Here is a 20,108-nt window from a genome sequence, read left to right as displayed (position 1 = left end):
GCGCCCCCCCCCCCCCCCCCCCCCTCCCAACACGTGGCGGGATTGCATTGGTGTAGAGGCCTTGAGTTCCATAGACTCTTCCGCAGGGAATCCCACCTTCTGCAACTACCCAAAACGCCATGCAAAACGGCACGCCTGGTACCTCCCTTTTTCTGCCTTTACTGCTTCTTGTAGGTCAGGTACGGCCTATCCGCGTCCGCGAGTTTTAGCAGCTCCGCCGCGTTCTCTGCCACGCGCCACACCTTCACCGACCGGTCCAGGCTACCACTATACACAATCCATCGCCGGTACAACTTTTTGCCATTGTCCTCCTCTTTCGGCGGCGATGGACATTCTTCTTCCTCGTCTTCCTTGACGGCTAAGCATTTGACCGGCCCGGAGTGGCCGGTTAGAACTGAGAGACATGTGTGAGATCCGCTGTTTTCTTCCCTTCGCCACACGCAAATGTTTTTGTCCGCCGATCCACTGAACACTAAGTTTCCGGCAGTCGCTAAGCACAGTACAGCCAGTTTATGGCCGTGGAGGACGCCGCCGTGTGACAAATGCTTCTCGCTCTCCCAATAATTCACTACTCCGTCTGATGAACCGCAGTACAACACTGCCGATGATTTATTCACAGCCAACGCGGTTATCGCATTTTCTTGCTTCAACAATACCTGAACCAGAAAATGCTTTGTGCCTTTCCCCTGTAACTCCCTCCGCCAGACCTTCACTGTTCCATCCGCCGATCCGGTGAATACAAGGCTTTCTAATCCAGATGCCACGGCGTTCACGGCGTCGTCGTGAGCGGAGATTGATTCGAGGCATTTCGAATCTGCGATTCGCCAGACCTTCATCGTTTTGTCCCAAGATCCAGAGTACAAAAGCCCTAACTCCTCGTTCAGACTCATCGACGAAATGGCGTCGAAATGCTTTATACGGAGGACGTTACGGTTGCGACGGACTTTCACATAATTTTTCGGATTCATCGAGCTTTTGACGAATTCCTTCAATGTCGGCAGGCTTCCGATTCGGCTATGAGATTTCGGATTCTTCGATGAAACCTTCCATATACGAATCTTTCCGTCTTGATGTCCTGTGAAGATTCTATCTCCGTACAAGATTATCGCCTTCACCAAACCACTGTTCGATTTAAATCCAGCGTACTCCTCCAAATTCTTCCACACGCGAATGTTCCTGCTATCAGATCCAGTGTACAACAAATCCCCTGCTACCGCTAACGAATACACATGACCTTCCTCTCGCACCAGAGAACCGACGAGTCCACTCCGAGCGAATAATCCATCGTCGTACAGATTCATCCCCGACGGAACGATCCACGGAGATTTTGAATACGGCGAAGCAGATTGATTCCACGGCGACATCAAGTACGGCGAAGCCTCACCGCTCGCCGGCGATTTCTCAAAGTTATAAACCGGACTAGTCGCAGTGGAGGCATTGCTATGCCGGGGAGAGAAATCATCATCGTCACCGGCCAAAATCGCCGGATCGGACTGTAAATAAGCTCCAAATCTCTTCCGATTCAATCCACTCCGCCGCTCCATCACCATGGCTCCTCTTCCTTGCTCCTCTCTCATCTAGAATCGAAGAATCAAACCCCCAAGAAATCGTTTCAAAATTCTTCTTCAGAGAATTAACCGAAATTTCAATACACCTAACAACGATAACAATTCCGAGGGTTTCTACGGGGAGAGAGAGAGAGGAGAAGAATATATATAGGGAAAAAAAAATTAGAGAAAAATAAAAATAATGCCACGTGGTGAGAGAGAAATAATTATCTGAAGGAACCGGTTAACCGGTTGTGCCGGTAACATGGCAGATGAATTTGGTGGGTTGGAAAAAGACCACGATTTTAATTTCTTTTTTTAATTATTTCTTTTTTGTACGGCGTTTAAACTTCACACGCCAATTCTGCAGTGGGGAACAAGCGTTTTCAGATTTAGGTTTGACTTTTGACTTTTCCTTCGGATCGGGTCGGGTCGGGTCGGGTCAGGAGAATTTTTCATTCAATGGTCAATTTTGGATTCTAATTGGGATCAGTATAATTTAAATTATTTGATTTGAATATTAATTCTTTTTTAGTGCTTAATTAGGCGGCTTTGTTTGATTATGATATGTTCTAGAAGAAATAAATTAATGTTTTTATCGTGTTCTTACCAATTTGATAACGAGTTTCCACTCATAATTTTTAATCGATAAGAATCTAACACTTTAAAAAAGTGTCGATAATAAATCAATTTGTTGAATTATGTACTATAATGAGTTACGTGAATGTTTAGGTATCGACTGTAAAAGTATAGTTGACCGGTTAAGATATTACTGTTCGTAGTTCTTCGATTCAGTCTCCCACTCAAAATACCCTTTTTATGTCGTTGAAATGGTCTTGATGCCATTTCAAATTGAAAAATATGCCAATTGTGTTTGAGTTGACCAAAATAATTTTCAATTACGGTTGAATATATGTTACAAATGTTGGAGCAATACTTATCCGATAGCTCAGTCGCAAAAATGGGTGTAACCCAATTAGCAACACGTATTCTAAAGGTTAATTGTAAGACTGACGATGATATGTAACAAGCAAAAGCAGACAATATTTGCTAGAGGTAGACTTAGACTATTACAAATGGTATTAGAGCTAAACACGGGGAGTTATGCCAACGAGGACACTTGCCCACAAGAGGGATGGGTCGTGAGATCCCATGTCACACGTCGGTTGTCAACCTTTTTTTTAATCGAGTAATCAACTTTAAAAAAATCAATTAAATATGAAATTAAACATTAAATTTTCTAAAATAAATTAAATGTTTTTGTCGAATTCAAGCGTTTACACGTGTATTAAAAAAAACACAAAATTTGAAGTAAAAATAAATTAAAATTTATGGTTAATTAAATAATATTTCTAATATTGCCGACCACCAAATCACAATTATTAATTACTTTTTCCTTATTTTATTTTAAAGTAATCGACATGTTTTATTAATTTAAAATTTAATAATTAAATTTGAGCGTTTTAAATATTTTTTATGTGAGCTTTACATATAATATATTTTAGCTCGGTAGGTCGAATTAAAATATATTTTTATTCTTTTTCCAATTCTAGCACGTCAACGAAATCATCGAATTTAAATTTTGTCTATTCTTCATGGGTTCGGTCCAAAATTAGATCTAATCGAACCGTGCGTATCCTAAATAGAGATGTCTATAGGAACGAGATGAAATGGACGAAGAAACCCTCTTCATTTCCGTCTCTTATTTCAATTCTCATCCCGAATACCCGACAAGCTCGTTTGTACACGAGTTTAAGAAGTCAGGTGGTTTGGTGACCCATAAATTTCACTTTATCCCCCACAACATCCACACACGACTCTTATCTACCTTAAAAAAAATATATACCAAACCCAAACGTCAACGCCACCACAACCACGCGCCGCCGCAAAATTGCCACGTCACCCCTCATCTCCGGCTACCTTCCACAAATGATTAATTCTTGATTTTTAATAATACAGAATGCCACGTATGTTCTTGTAATCCGTGTACCCAATGAACGCCCTCCACGTGGACTTACCTATCATAAGTGCGTCAGCGTGACTTGAGAAGATTCAACGGTACGGGACAATTCTATAATGATTTCAAGATAATTGGTCCTGTTTTCTGACACCTGGCTTCTTTCTGTGGGACCCACTTGTAATATTTTAATTTTTTTTTTATTTTTATCTCCTCTTAGGATATTTATACCTCATTTTCTTTTTGTTTTATTCTCATTTTTTTTAATTTAAGTTTATAAATACTATATTTATTTATTTAATACACATTTTTTTTAAAAAAATAAAATTAATTAAATTGAGAAATTATTAATTATATTTTATATTTTGTGTTGAATTAAATTGTTGCCTAAGTTCCCTAACAACATTAGGTGATGAAAGCTAGAGCAATCCAAATTATTACACATGTCACATGCATTAAATAAAAAGATTATATTATTTAATTCTAAATGAAACAGCTGGTGTACGAACCAATACTTAATATAATTTACTCGGGATTTCGCGGGTCAAGGGTGAAAGATTAAACGAGAACGTGGGATGGAAATACTCTTCTTTCATCGGGCTATGTTTAGATTACCCGAGATTTAAGTTCAAATTCGGCCCTTAATAGCCCCGAAATTTCCTGCACCTATTTAACAGCCCAAACCCACCGCTAGCAGATGTTGTCCGTTTTGACCAGTTACGTATCGTCGTCAACCTCACAGTTTAAAAACGAGTCTGTTAGATAATTAATATTTTCAAAATCTTAATTATCTTATTTGTTAAATTTATTGTCAATGACTTAATAATTACTAAAGTATAATTAATTTAAAATTAATTAAGGGAATCAAATTATGCCACGTATCTACCTTCATAGGTTAAAAAAATTAAGATAAAAAAGTATACAAATTTAATTAATCTTTCTTAAATGAATGAAATTCTTTAAAGAAGCTTAAAGTAAAAGATTTCGACTTTTCGAGTGTCGTATAAGTTTACGCTAAGTTTTTAATTAAAAAAAATATCTATATTTATTTTTACGAACATATTTTCAATTAAAAGTTAGCTTCTTATCACGTATCAAAATATGATAAGAGACGGGTTTGATTATATTCAAATTATTTTATCGTATATATTGAATAAATTTATAAAAATAAAATATCTCATTTAAATTTTAAAAAAAAATTTGTGTAGAGGACACGTGGCACAATCATAGACCCATTCCCCTCTTCTTTGGGGCACGTGGCACAATCAAACTTTATTGATATTTTATTATTTGTTTAATGATTTTTTATTAATTTAAAAATTATGATAGTTTACTAACTATATCTTTGTTTAATTTTTTAAAATACTTTTTAGAATCTTTTAAGTAAAATATAATATTTTGAAAAATCTTTAAAGGATAATAATTGTTTAAATAATAGATTCCAAATCAAAAAGTATATTTAAAAATTAATTTTAAAAATAAAAGTAATTTTAAATAATATATTTAGGGTTTGAAGTTCAAAATATGCACACGTAACATATTTATGAGCCAATTGTTAGGTTAAAAAAAATATTTTTTTTAGTGAAATGAAAAATATCTCATAATTATCATTTATTATTTTAATTAAATTACGTTTAACGTACAATCGAAACAAAATAGGTACTTTTCATTTCTATAAGTCTCGATTAATACTATCTCACTGATTAAATGCAACCGCCCAAACTCACTGCTAGATATTGTTTGTTTTGGCCAGTTACATATTGTCGTTAGCCTCACGGTTTTAAAACGCTTTTACTAGGGAGAGGTTTTCATACCCTTATAAACAATGTTTCATTCTCCTCTCCAACTGACGTGGGATCTCACAATCTACCCCCTTGGACCCAACGTCCTTGTTGGCACACTGCCCGATGTCTCGCTCTGATACCATTTGTAATCACCAAAACCCATCGCTAGTAGATATTGTCCACTTTGGCCTATTATGTATCGACGTCAACCTCACAGTTTTAAAATGCGTCTACTAGAGAGAGGTTTTCATACTGTTATAAGTAGTGCTTCGTTCATCTCTCCAATCGACGTGGGGTTTCACATCAACGCAGAAAGTGAATAATAAAATAAACCACGTGTAAATGAAAGTAGTGTTTATAAATTTAATTTTTAAACGGATCAGATCATCTGTATCTATATAAAGCAGATATTTTGATTAAAAAAACCCGAAAATTATTGAGACCTCAACAAGTGGCAAAGCTAATTATATATATATATATATATATTAAGCAATAATACTATGGTTTACTAATTTGCAAACACGTCTCCAATACAAAAACTAAATAAAACCCATAAAAAATTATTAAATTCGTTACATTTTGATGATTTGATATTTTAATTTATATTTTCTAAATAAAAAAATGGGAGACAATAATAGTTGGGAAAATGGGGAGCAAAGAATATGAATAATGATGTATTATTTTAATTAATTCAAAACCCTAGAAATCTTATTTTAATTACATTTTTATTTTTGGTGACAAGTGTGCATGTTATATAGTTTTATACAAGGCGAGTATAATGACGTAAATACCCCTCGAGGTTAGGGTTGATTTAGATTGCGTTTGGGTCGAGGTTATATTTGGTAATATTTTTATTAAAGGAAGGGTGACGTGACACTTATTTTTAATTAAAATATAATTTTTTTATGACGAGACAGTTTCAAAAATACCTTTTCACTTTCTACCGTGTTTAACAAAAGCTTCATTAATATTATTACATATATTTTTGAACTTTTTAAAAAAAGTTAAGAGTATTAATGAAATTGTTTAAAATTTAAAAATATTTTTGAAACCGTAGTTGAAGGGTATTTTTTAAATAAAATTGATATGAAATTAGAGCGCTGATGCTAAATGATATGGAATCAACTCATGAGAAAGCTCTGATACTAAATGATATTGAAATCAGCTCACGAGAAAGCTCTGATATCAAATGATATGGAATAAATCCAACGGAAAGATCGGGTATCAAATGATATGGAATAAGTTTATTTTAATTAAAATATTTTTATATATTTTTTATTTTTGTTATAGACCATACTTTTAAACTAATCATTTTTATTGTTTATTTAATTTCACAATCTATCCTTATATTACTTTAACTAATTCTTAAGAGATGTTTATTTAGTTGTCATTAGTTTTATGACAATATTGAACTATGTTAATATGTTACAATTTTCACCCGTTTTTTATTGAATTTGTTTGTTTTTTTTTTTTTGAATAATTATAGATTAATTTGTGTTTGTTTATGAACTTTTAATATATTTTATGTAAGATTGTATCGTGGATAAATAAAACTTAAAAAAAAATTGACAACCCAACCTGAACCCAACCCGAAAATATAGGGTTGAGTTGGGTTGGGTTGGGTTACCAATCCAACCAACCCGAACTTTTGGGTTGGGTAAAAAAAAAATCCCCTACCCAACCCAACCCGGACTATATACACCACTAAAAATAACTGTGAGCGAATGAATAGAATTTTCAAAAATAAAAAATAAAATACAAGATCGTCATTAAACGAACGCCTTTTGCTATAGACGTAAAGTAAAAAAACATTAACATCATGAGTACACATGATGAAAATGATGGAACATAAACTTACATTCATTCTCTCATAGAACATTTTCCTCCTCATAATAATGTTCAATAATTTATTTTTATAACCAAAAATTTCTTGGTTTAAGATTTTGTTGGGTGATAATTTGAACACATCATCGTATAAATCTATGTATTAATATGAAGCACAAGAATTAAATGAGTGTGACATAACAATGTCGAAATTTCAACAAATTTTCGGCGTATTTTGCAATTTAAATCGAGCTATTTTTAATTATTAGGGTTTCTCTCGATCACTTTTTCAAGTAAAAACTTTATGGGCGGTTTGTTTTTGTTTGTAGAAATTTCAGTAGCTAAAATCTTCGAATACTTGTTGCGGAACGTGTATCGATTGTTTGCACTCTTGGATGCCGTGCATTTGGCTACATGATGTGCTTGGGAAACTCCTCGAACTTGTTGCTTATGTATTGCTAAATGAAGCATGAATGAATGACGTTTGCTCCCGCATTGCCTCTCGGACACTCTCTTGGGAGGGGGGAGACACTAAATGTAGTGACAAGTGAGCTGCAACGTCGTGTCGGAATGCTACTTGGTCGATCTTGTTAGTTGTCGTATGCTTGTCTCAAAGATTAAAGTTGCAGCGGTTGGGAAATATAGAAGTCTGGCATTGGTTGGAGAGGAGAACAAAACACCCTTTATAAGAATGTGGAAACCTTCTCCTAGTAGACGTGTTTTAATGCCTTGAGGGAGAGCCCGAAAGAGAAAGTCCAAAGAGGACAATATTTGCTATTGGTGGATCTGGGCTGTTATAAATAGTATCAGAGCCAGACATCGGACTATGTGCCAGCGAGGAGGCTGTTCCCCAAAGGGAGGTGGGTAGACACGAGACGGGTAACCATACTGTTATAAATGGTATCAGAGCTAGACACCGAACTATGCGCCAACGAGGAGGTTGTTCCCAAAAGGGGGTAGACACAAGACGATGTGCCAGTAAGGACGTCGTTATAAATGGTATTAGAGCCAGACACTGAACTATGTGCCAACGGGGGTAGACATGAGACGGTGTGCCAGTAAGTACACTAGGCCTCGAAGGGGGTGGATTGTGATGTCCCACGTTAATTGAGTAGGAGAACAATATTTATTATCGATGGATCTGAGCCGCTATAAAAAATAAATAAAATAAAATAAAAGATCCTTAACAACCTACAAACTAGTACATAAAAATCGTCAAAAATCAGCCTCATGTTTTGTTTTTGTGTTTTTTTTTTTTAATTTTTTATTTTAATAATTAACTTTATAAACCATTTGATTTTTTTTTCATGTCCTTTTATTTTCAATTACTTTTTGCAAAGTACAAATTGTTATTTTTTATTTTTTATTTTTTTTATAAAGAAAATTTGTACGACCATTCATTTAAAAAAAAAAAAAAAGAATTATAAAGTGGTTAATAAAACGACATAAAAATAGATCTTGAGCTTGCTTGTAATGTTACACACATAATGTGGGAGACATTGAAAATAAATGTTTTACATTAATATACATTATGAAAATGATAGTACACAATAGTGTTCGTTTGTCACAACTCACGATTAAAATATACTTGTTATCGTAAGCTTGTGTGTGTCATTTTCGTCCTCACGAATTTGAACCTAATCCCGACCACTTGCTTTCGTAAGTAACGATTTTCGTTTGGTGGTAGTTGGAACACGTTTGTTTATAAGTGTCCGTTTGTTCAAGGGCGAAAAATGAAGTTGAATTGGGTCGGATTGAAACATTTTTAGATCCAACCTAATTGTTCGAGACATTTATTCAAAATTTTGTTTTTAATAAAAATAAAAATATTAATTCGTAAAATATCTATTTATTTATTTTTAAATATTTAATTAAGATTTGTAATTCAATGTCTATATATATTTTGAAAAATTACCATAGGAACAAATGTATTTTTAAAATAAATCAGTGAACCAACTTAATTCATAAAGTTTTCATTTATTTGAACCCAATTCAAATTGGGTTGGGTTGATCGGACTTTTCGAGTTATCAAATTTTTTAACACCTCTAATACTTAGAACATCGAGCTATGTCGGCTCAAACTCGAATTGGGTAGGGTTGATTGGATTTTTCGAGTCATTGAGTTTTTTTAACACCTCTAATATTTGAAACATCGAGCTATGTCGGCTCAAACTCAAATTGGGCTGGGTTGATCAGACTTTTCGAGTCATCGAGTTTTTTTAACACCTCTAATACTTGAAGCGTTGAGCTATTCTAACTCAAACTGGAATTGGGCTGGGTTGATCGGACATTTTGAGTCATCGAGTTTTTTTAACACCTCTAATACTTGAAACATCAAGCTATGCCGACTCAATCTCGAATTGGGTAGGGTTGATTGGACTTTTCGAGTCCCTCGAATTTTTTTAACACCTCTAATACTTTATGCATTGAGCTATGCCGGCTCAAACTCGAATTGGGCTGGGTTGATTCGATTTTTCGAGTTATCGAGTTTTTTTAACACCTCTAATACTTGAAACACCGAGCTATGCCGGCTCAAAATTGACTTTTAAATGTTTTTTCTTAAACTTGATTATTAATAATATGTGGTCAAAGAAGAAAAAGAAAAAAAGCAATAGAGTACTCAAAATATCCATTAATTTCTAAGCACACAAATAAAGATGATTGATATCTTTCAATAAAGATCCAAAGTAGTAAGCAAATATATAAATATTTTCAAACATTTAATGACCCATTTTATATAGACATGTCATTTTAGTACTTCACAAATGTTTTTTTTTTTTTTTGGTTCGGTTCTTTTTAGGGTATATTTTCCCCTCAAGTCGAACTTCACCGAACTTCACCGAATTTCCCCAAGCTATGCTCATGATGACATTTTTCTCTAGATATGAAGAACGACTTTCAAAAAAGAAAACTTAGTACAACCGTTCATTTTACACTATAATTATTACAAATAAGTAGAAAAAAAAAACTACATCTTTAAACCTATCTCGTATCATTACACACAATGTGGCAGACATGCATGAAAACAAATGTTGATATCATAACGAGAATGAAAACGACGATACACAAAAATATTTTCATTCCCACAAGTGATTATAACCCTTATTTTCGTAAGTTCACGTGTTTCGTTTTCATCCTCACAACTGTTGAGTAAAACAAACTTCAATTCATTTTCAAACCCGACTCAAATCTTGACCGAAAAACAAACTTTTTCATCAATATAACATCAAAAAATTTCTAAATTGACGTATATACACATCGTAATAGAATTTTTTCGAGATGGGTTCGTATATTTAGGTAAGAACATAGACAAACAATGTCTAAAACATCCTTAAATCATTACATTACATTGGATGAATCAATGCTTTTCTTTCCTTAATTCAAACAAACAAACCTTAAAAGAAGTAAAAGAAGAAGAGATGGTGAAAATGTTGATGAACAAAAGGGAAAATTTTTGGCTGTCCCACAAACTTGAGGTTGAAAACAATGGCCACTTATGGGCATAAGTGAAATCATTTTCCAAGCTTTTGTTCTTGTTCTTTGTGGAAAGCATCTGATGCTTCACTTTCTTGTAGAGGGAAGAACACAAGGGTCTGGAATTTTCCCTGAATATGGCCCATTCATAAGTGAACACTTGGCTGGGATTCGCTACACAAAAAGTGTAAGTGAGATATTTGAAGAATTATAGACCAATCGGGGAAGAACGAAGAACGAAACTGTAACGGTCCAAGTCCACTGCTAGTAGATATTATCTTTTTTGGGTTTTCCTTTTCGGGCTTTCTCTCAAGATTCTTAAAATGTGTTTACTAGTGAAAGATTTCCATACCCTTATAAAGAGTGTTTCGTTCTTGTTCTTAACCGAGGTGAGATCTCACAGGACCCGAGAGGGAAGAGGGAAGAGAGAGTAGTGGGAGGATTAGGATTATGAAAGGTTGAGTATTGGGTGCCATTGTTAGTGCTTTTACACATGGCTTTGATTAGGGTTTGTAATGGGTAAACATCAAGAGGAAGAAGACAATTGGGCAAACAAAATTAGGGTTCTTGAGTTTGTTTGAATTGGGGAATTGGGTTAGTGTCAAAGAGATGAATGTTATATGAGATGTGGAGGTTTTTTGTTAGTGGAGTATGGGCATGTTGGGGAAGAACATGGGTGTGTTAGAATATGATAGAGATGTCCATTTAATCTGTGGGATCTGTTTAGCTAAATAGAGGTGGAGATGAAAATTATACTCTCGTTCTCTACCTCGATTGTAACAACCTAAGTCCACTGTCAGCGGATATTGTTGTCTTTAGGCTTTCCCTTTCAGCTTTTCCCTCAAGGTTTTTAAAACGTGTATGTTAGGAAGAGGTTTCAACACTTTTATAAAGAAGGTATTAGAGCCAGACACAGGGTGGTGTGCCAGTGAGGACACTGGATCCCGAAGGAGGATGAATGGTGAGATTCGACATCGGTTGGAGAGAGTAACGAGTGTTAGTGAGAACGCTGAGCCACACTGGGTTTTGAAAGGGGATGAATATTGAGATCCCACATTGGTTGGAGAGAGAAAAGAGTGTCGGTGAGGATGCTGGGCCCTGAATGGGGTGGAATATGAGATCCCTACATCGGTTAAAAATGGAACAAAACATTCTTTATAAGGGTGTGGAATCCTCTTCCTAGCAGACATGTTTTAAAAACTTTGAGGGAAAGTTCAAAGAGAACAATATCTGCTAGCTATATGTAGGCTTGAGCTCTTACACCGACCTTATCCAAATCCCTCCCTACCATATATATAAAATGGAAAAACAATTCGTGCAGGTAAGAACAGCTTCCCCGTCCCTACTAGGACACTATTTCATAATAACCACGGGATGAATCTGCACACTCCTACTAACCATTGAACGTTAATTCCATATACTTTTACGATTTCTTTGTCAAACTATTATATTGTACCAATCTTTTTCGAACATTTTCTCGAATATCATAGACTTTTCAAACGTCGCCACGTCGAGGACCTTAAATTCCTTTGATAAGATGTTAGCCCAATCAATAGTACACACCTCTAGAACCTAGGATAGGTAAGGTTTAAAAAAGTAGGATCAAAAGCTTTTCACTCACTTACAAACCCACCATACACGCGTATAATTGTTTCACCACTTTTTTCTACACTTACACGGACATTAACCTCAATGTCCTTGTCTTGAAAGGGTAGTGGGTACCCTAAATGTCATAGAAAGACTTATACTTTGATCGATCGAGTACTTTCGATTGTGGTTTAGTCTATTTTTTGTTCATATTTTAGTCCGTGCACTTTCAAAACTATCACTTATCGTTTCTTAAATTCTTAAAAAATTGTAACGACCCATGTCTAAGATTCGAAATCTAGATTTGACACATGATTACCCGGACATTCTCTTGTGACAGAGCCACGTTACTTACTACTCGTTTCTAAGAGTAAAGACTATCTCCACAGGCTGATCTGAGGTCTTTGTGCACTTTCAAAACCCATCACTTATTGTTTCTTAAATTCCTAAAAACTTGTAACGACCCATGTCTAGGATTCAAAATCTGGATTCGGCACCTGATCGCCCTAACATTCCCTCGTGATATGGTCACGTTACTTACTCCTCATTTCTAAGAGTGAAGACTATCTACACCGACCGACACGAGGTCTTTGTGCACTTTCAAAACCCATCACTTATTGTTTCTTAATTTCTTAAAAAATTGTAACGACCCAGGTCTAGGATTCGAAATCTGAATTCGGCACCTAATCGCCCCGACATTCCCTTGTGATATAGTCACGTTACTTACTCCTCATTTCTAAAAGTGAAGACTATCTCCACATACCGTCACGAGTTCTTTGTGCACTTTCAAAACCATCACTTATTGTTTCTTAAATTCTTAAAAACTTGTAACGACCCATGTTTAGGATTCAAAATCTGGATTCGACACCTAATTGCCCCGACATTCTCTTGTGATATGGTCACGTTACTTACTCCTCATTTCTAAGAGTTCTCCACAGACCGACACGAGTTCTTTGTGCACTTTCAAAACCCATCACTTATTATTTCTTAAATTCTTAAAAACTTGTAACGACCCATGTCTAGGATTCAAAATTTAGATTCGGCACCTGATCGCCTCGACATTTCCTCGTGACACAGTCATGTTACTTACTCCTCATTTCTAATAGTGAAGACTATCTCCATAGACCGACACGAGTTCTTGTGCACTTTCAAAACCCATCACTTATTGTTTCTTAAACTCTTGAAAAATTGTAACAACCGATGTCTAGGATCCAAAATCTGGACTCGGCACCTGATGGCCCTAACATTCCTTTGTGACATGGTCATGTTCCTTACTTCTCGACTCCACTTTCAGTTTTAGCCCAACGAATTGGGCCACAAGTTTTAGCCCAACGAGCCCTCTAACTCTAAATGGGCTGGGAATCAGGAGATTACAGGCCCAAAGTCCACTTTCAGTTTCTTCTTCTTCAAGCTCAAGAAAACCTCCACGACGGAGCACTGTGAAATTCTCAAAATTAAGAGTGTTTGTCCCGCCGGATTCCGTGGTTTTTTCTACGACAATGGAATTTTTTCTCGAAGAAGGAAAGCAAGTTCATGGCAAGAGCTCCACTCTGATTCTGGTTCGTTCTTTTCTGAGCTTCTTCTTCTTTTCATCGTTTTGCCTTTCTATCCATTAATCAATCTAGCAGAAGATTTTTGCATCTTATTAGCTTCGAGTGGTTTGAATGTTTATGAAATTCCTAGAAAATAGGAAGGAAAATGGAAATCTAATTCGGCGAGCTATTAATTGTTCATAGAGCTCGAAAGGAGGCTGAAGGTTTATGTGGCTGATTGTGATTTGATGAGTTTTTTAGTTTGTATTCCTCTTAACACGGCGAGAATTTTTGTTATGTTTCTACAATAAGTTGTTACTTGCAGGCATTGCCCATTCATGGAAGTGCATGTGTTCATGTAATTTGATCATACCATCCCTTTAGCCCAGCCCTTTCCTGTCAAACTTGACCAGAAGACTTATATGGTCTGGAATAATCAAGTCATGGTCATGAAAATGTGATAAACAGAACCCACTCGAGCTGATTCTGAAGAACAGCCTGAGCAATGATGAGTATCATGTGTATGGTTTATATACAAGACCTCGTAGCCAGCATTTATTTCCTCGCCTAGGTAGCTAACTACTAACAAAACCAATTTCCCTTTTTGCCTTATCTTGCATAATCATTTACAATTGGAGGCCTAATAGATGGTGGCATGTACGGAAGGTGCCATTTGAGGATTGTGGATTTTCTTCTGGAACTGAAATATGGATGCATTGTTGAGAAAATAAGAATGAACTATATCACCTTTCAACTATTGAACTAAGGAACAGCTACACAGTTCTCAAAGGGCAGCATGGCTAGCATATCTAGGCAGAAGCAATGACATAGCAAATGAGTTGGAGGCAATTGGTGAAACTTTTACTACTACTGGCCATCTAAGATATCTTGAAAGTTTTGACAAGCAATTTTTTGGATGCATAAGTAGCCCACATATAAGTTATGCATTTGGATTGGAGAATAAAAATTTGGAGTTAAGTTGCAGTTTGCTGGAACCAAATTGATGAGCTTTCTAATATAAAGGTCCAGAAAGTTCAATTGAACATTCTCCAGAAAACAGAAACTCAAAGAAATGTTAGGTTTGTAGAAAACTAGGCCAGTCAGTACTATTCTACTACGATCATGTTTATCTTAACTATCAGCCTTGGAATCACAATATTTATGCCCATTTTACCCATTTTAAGTCGTGGCCACTACAGATTGTATGTATGTTATAGACCCAGCTGTCTCCTCAATTCGTAAAGAAAAAAACTGGGTAGTGGCCATTCCTTAACTCTCAAGAGCCCCATCGTGGTGCTAACAAGGTTGATGTTCGAAACTGTATCTTTATAATGTTGGCAATGCTCAACTCCCAACTCCCCTTTAACAATCTATCTTTGTAACTCATTTGGGAGTTTACAAAAAAAAATTTAGTGTTAGTTTAACCATCTTTGTATTTGAGTGTTTTCTTTGTTAGGGAACTTCCACCAAGAGAGTCTTGACAATGACCTCTATTCCACCTAACTCCTCCACCAATATGAATAAAGTGCTTCCTTATGGCCTAGTGGACCTCGTCACAATGCATTTCTAGTCAAGTTTTTTATGTAAATTTGTGGCAATGCCAGCAGAATATTCATCATAACTTACAAATAATCAAACTTTTGAGTCAATATACAAATGACTCTTCGAATTCGAAATTCTATGGATTTGAATTTCGTTAAAACATGTTGTGCTTGCTCGTTCAATGTATTTTCTAAATTTGAGAAAGTGGCTTTCGTTTTGTTTTTAAACTGATTGTGTATTTGATTTTGGTTATTGATTCATTCAGCCAGCATTGTCAATTGGGAATGTGGGGCAGTTAGCAGTGGACCTGTTGGTTTCCACAATGAGGGCAACAAGAATTGGTTATTTGGATGACCCTTTTGTTCTGCCTTGTATTGGTAATAATGCTTATGAGCCATTTCCCCATGGGGAGATTGCCCTCCCTCTTGAAGGTCTGTCTTGCTTGGTAGTAATTTATTTTTAAAATTTCTTGAAGTGGTATTGGAATTTGTAATATCAACACTAGCTTTGTTATATCGATTTCTTCTGTCTTCTGGTAACTCGAGTTTATGCATTTAACTTTTTTTTTTTTTTTAATTGGTTTTCAGTTTATGAATCAACATCTAATGCAGTGACCCTTGTCCAGCAAAGGTCACCTGTTATCAAGGCAAGTTTCAACAGCCCAGTCGTATTTACATATTTTATCACAATTGGCCATGTACTTTTGCTTACTCGTTCTTTTCACCAATTGTGTGTAAAAAGTATATAATGCCTGAACTTATAAAAGAGGTATATAGTGCCTTCTGGCTAATTTCTGCAGAAATTCATAAACAAGTATCGTACTGTTTCTTGAGTAATGTTTGTATCATCTCAAAGTATAAATTTACCTTTAGAAGGCAGTTCCAGTATCGCCAGTCCGATTAAGACTTAAGAGAGAGAACATAGCAAGGGAGATATACTAGTCTAGTGTTATCCCTTTTTTGTTATCTCGAGGAGATGATAGTACTGCTCTTCGGTTTGTGAACTTCTTTTCTTTGCGTTGGTGGCATCAATAATTAGTATTTTTAAATTGAATTGTGATTTGTTCAAGCAGGGGAAAATGGTCGATTTTGCAAAGAACTTGGCTGATTTTATTGCAACTTATGGGAAGATGCATGTTGTTCTGCTTTCTAGCTTAGATTTTGGAAGGTGGCAACAAATTGATACGTCAAGGTATTTATTTGGTACCTCTTTTAACATTTTCCAGTCGCAGAATCTTATTTAGTCTCGTAAGGCAATGAAACATTATTTCATAAACCGAAGTAACTCCCACCATAAATATCTAAGCCTTGTCTTATAGGGCTATGATTCTAGGGCTGTACATTAATTCGGCTGGATGGTTTGCCAAAACTATTATCTTCCCAAAGTTACTTGTAAAATACTTGAATTCCATTGCTTGTCCTTTGCATACAGCAAGCCTGACCAATTAACTGTCATTTCATGGTTATTAATTTGGCCTTTTGATGCATATCAGTGGCTCGCAGATTCATTATCTTTCTAGCACCAATGATGACGGAACTGATGACAAGTGTGAACAAATGGGATGGAGAAGGCTGCAGGAATACGACCCACAGCAGCGACGATGGAAATATCTTAGCACGTTAACTGAAGCCAAGGCTACCCCGGAGGATGACCTGCCTTTTGATGAGGAGTTGGAGGAGGGAGACTACCTCCCAAGTCTACCATTTGCCTCTCTCTTTACTTTTTTGAAGGTACAACCTTGAAATAACATCATCATCAGACGTTAGACATGAAATATTTCTTCAAAATTTTCTAATGCCCGTTATGTTTGCTGTGGTGTCAAGGCCAAAGGTGTGAAGGTCACCTGCTTATTCTGTTATTGTTCAGAAGGAGACAACATAGCTGATGCTTTCAATTTGGCTGAGGCAACGGGCAAACTTCTGGGTCTGAGTCCTGGTAATCTCATGGCTTCACCTGCCTTGTTTTTAAAACTGATATATCATTAATCGGCATGAGTCATCTTTACTTATATTGTGAGATCCACATTGGTTGGGAAGAGGAACAAAACACCCTTTATAAGGGTGTAGAAACCTATCCCTAGCAGACGTGTTTTAAAACCGTGAGGCTGACGACAATACGTAATGAGCCAAAACGAACAATATCTGCTAGCAGTGGGCTTGAGTTGTTACATACATAATCATTTTGTAATTCTGAAAGCTATGGTTTGCACTGATCAACCGAGTATAGCTCAAATGGTTTAGACATAAACTCTTGGCAAAAAGGTCAGACGTTCGAATTTCGCCAACCCCAGATGTCGTTGAGTTAAAAAAATGTGATTTGTGAAGTATTCCTTGTTATCTCTCTTTATCCCTTTTGAACATACTTTCCTAAACAGCGGGCTTTCTGGAAGCTTTGTTTCTGTGTTTCAAACATAACAAGAAGGGTTTTGCGGAATCTTAACTACATCTCTTCTGATTTTGTATTCAGGTGGCGAAGGCATTCAATGGCAAGTCCCGTTTTCTTGGAAGTCTGTTTATGGACCACCGCCAGATCTGTCCATCTTCTAGACAAGGATGGGTAGAATGAATCACAAAGTGCCAGTTGAAGAAATTGATCTGTAAAGAAGAAATGAAAGAACAGGTGAATGCTTCTCCCTTTTTGGTTAACTATTCTACTTTAATCCATTTGAAATCAGAATTTTTCTGTCTTGGAGTTGTATATTCATACACTAATTGCAGTTCTAAACGTATTTTAGATAAAATACTGATGAAATTTGTACTTTTCTTAGCCACTTAATTGTTACAAATATATGTACTTCTAAACTTGTTATCGATCCAACTTATTTGACTCTTTCTGTGCGAAATGTTCATGTAACCTATCGGGAATTGGGGAGGAAGCGGGGAGAAATTTCTTTTCGTTAGCTAAATAGGGCTGAGGATGGGGATAGTATGTTAGAAATGGTAAGAACCTATTAAATACAACGTTGAAATTTTAGGTACCTATTAAAAACTGTCTTTATTTCTTTTTCAAAAACCTTTTAGATTCGTTCATGTATAAATTTTTTTGTCCTATCAATTTAATGGCCAAGGGTGCTCATGAGTTGAGCAACAAAATTCTCGGGTTGTTTTTAAGGCTTAGAGCTATATTGGGAATCATTTTAGTATGGTCTAGTCTTTCCAATGTCTCCTTTCTTGCCGCCAACGGAGCACTCGCCTTTTTGTATGAACCTTGAGTTATCAAAGCCTCTTTGACTCGGCTTGGTCCAATCACCCTACACGATTGACGTGCTTTTGGGGAATACAACCCTTAGCACAGCAAACACTTCAAGAGGCTGCACAAACGTCTTCTCCCTCTCTCTCCTGCTGATTCCAAACACCTGGAACAAACACTTAGGAAAAGAGCTATTATCTTGTTATCGAGAATAGAAAGTATTAGAAGCCTTTGTTAAGTTTTATTAGAGTTGAAATTTCTTAAATATTTATAAAGAAAACAAAAATTGCCACGATAAAGTCAGATATGAGCTAAATATTTTATTAAAAAGCAAAAATATAATATTCATTAAGAAATTAAAAATGGCGTAGAAAATTACATTATTTGGTTTTTAAAATTAATAGATTTGGATTTGGAAATCTTTATTAAAGCCTTTTGAAAACTGTATTATAATTTATTTATTTATTAAACATATAATATTATAATTTCACTTTCAAACGTGCCATTTTCAATATTTAAAAAATCCTTTGCATTTCTTATTATAATTTCCTTGGGCCTGCTGCAAAATAATAATTATTATTTGGCCTAATATTACAAAAATAATAATTTAAAGAATAATTGTAAATGTGACTTTTTCTCAAAAAAGAAAATAATAACAATAATAATATGAAAATAAAAAATGTTATAATATATTTATTAATATGATAATCTTATTCAGAATCTTGAACATCATATTTAACCTTTCTTGTATTTATAAATGAATTTAATTTGTACATGATTTATGTCACTCGTTAATTTCAACATATTTCAATGGTAAATTAACAAATTTCTAAATTTTCGACAAAATGGATTTTTAGTAATGATTTTCTTAGCCTAATGGAATGGCTAAAAACCGCTACAACGTTAATAACAACGGTCTTATAACTATTGGCAAGACGGTGTTGAGAGGATAAATAGGTAATGTGAATTAATTCTTTCTGGTGACTCAATTATAAAAACTTCAAAACGTAACTTGTTTTGCTTGGACAAATTCTATGTTGGATAACAGTGCATATGAGTGAGAAACAAAACCCGCTAGAAAAACTCATGTTAGTTTGTGGGATAATTTTATATATGTAACGTGGTCATGTCATAAACAATGCAGAGGAAAGTTTGTTCGAGTAATGAATGAAATAATTGCTTAATGATGACAAAGAAAATCAGCCGCTAAAAAGAATATTCTCACATGTTATGAACCAAACAAAGAACTAAGTTTGAATAAGTGGTTATTAGGAGTATTTAAAGGACCCGTAAATCAAAGAATCGGATCAATCCATCTTAATTTGTACGGTTTGAGTTGAGTTATCAAATAGAATTTTACTGTGAGATTTCATATCGATTGAAGAGGGGAACGAAATATTCCTTAGGGTGTGGAAACATCTCCTTAACAGACGTGTTTTAAAATCGTGAAACCGACGGCGATATGTAATGGGCTAAAGCAAACAATATCTACTAGCGATGTGTTTGGATGGTTACAAATGGTATCAGAGGCAGACACCGAGCTGTACCAACGAAGACACTGGACCTTTAAGGAGATGGATTATGAAATCTCATATTGGTTGGTAATCGAAATCGAAAAAAATAAGAAAAGAAAGAAGTTTAATTTTCAACCAATAAAATTCATTCTCTCTCT

General features: G+C 35.4%; 2 protein-coding genes across 2 annotated transcripts in view; one reads left to right on the top strand and one right to left on the bottom strand.

The window, feature by feature from the left end:
- Positions 1–1,702, bottom strand: part of LOC111455492 (protein JINGUBANG) — a 2,225-nt gene extending 523 nt beyond the window's left edge. The window contains exon 1 of the mRNA XM_023097210.1: positions 20–1,702. Within this exon, the coding sequence (XP_022952978.1) occupies positions 159–1,577 (1,419 nt within the window). The 5' untranslated portion in view covers positions 1,578–1,702 and the 3' untranslated portion in view covers positions 20–158. The remainder of the gene's footprint in view (positions 1–19) is intronic.
- An 11,871-nt stretch (positions 1,703–13,573) lies between these two features.
- Positions 13,574–18,059, top strand: LOC111455499 (proteasome assembly chaperone 2). Its single transcript, XM_023097217.1, has 7 exons — positions 13,574–13,732; positions 15,513–15,678; positions 15,835–15,893; positions 16,320–16,438; positions 16,740–16,977; positions 17,071–17,182; positions 17,714–18,059. Exons 1-7 carry the CDS (start codon positions 13,673–13,675, stop codon positions 17,791–17,793), a joined length of 834 nt encoding a protein of 277 aa, XP_022952985.1. The 5' UTR covers positions 13,574–13,672; the 3' UTR covers positions 17,794–18,059.
- The last annotated feature ends 2,049 nt before the right edge of the window (positions 18,060–20,108 follow it).

Source organism: Cucurbita moschata, unplaced genomic scaffold (genome assembly GCF_002738365.1).
Source record: "Cucurbita moschata cultivar Rifu unplaced genomic scaffold, Cmos_1.0 Cmo_Scf00017, whole genome shotgun sequence".
Classification (NCBI taxonomy): Eukaryota; Viridiplantae; Streptophyta; class Magnoliopsida; order Cucurbitales; family Cucurbitaceae; genus Cucurbita; species Cucurbita moschata.
The sequence above is the reverse complement of the archived record's forward strand: the minus strand, read 5'-3'. Positions and strand labels throughout refer to the sequence as shown.

Excerpts from the sequence above, each read along its gene's own strand:
- LOC111455499 (XM_023097217.1), top strand. The coding sequence starts at position 13,673 with ATGGAATTTTTTCTCGAAGAAGGAAAGCAAGTTCATGGCAAGAGCTCC. Across the intron at positions 13,733-15,512 it reads AGAGCTCCACTCTGATTCTG|CCAGCATTGTCAATTGGGAA; the intron begins GTTCGTTCTTTT and ends TGATTCATTCAG. Across the intron at positions 15,894-16,319 it reads AAAGGTCACCTGTTATCAAG|GGGAAAATGGTCGATTTTGC; the intron begins GCAAGTTTCAAC and ends TTGTTCAAGCAG.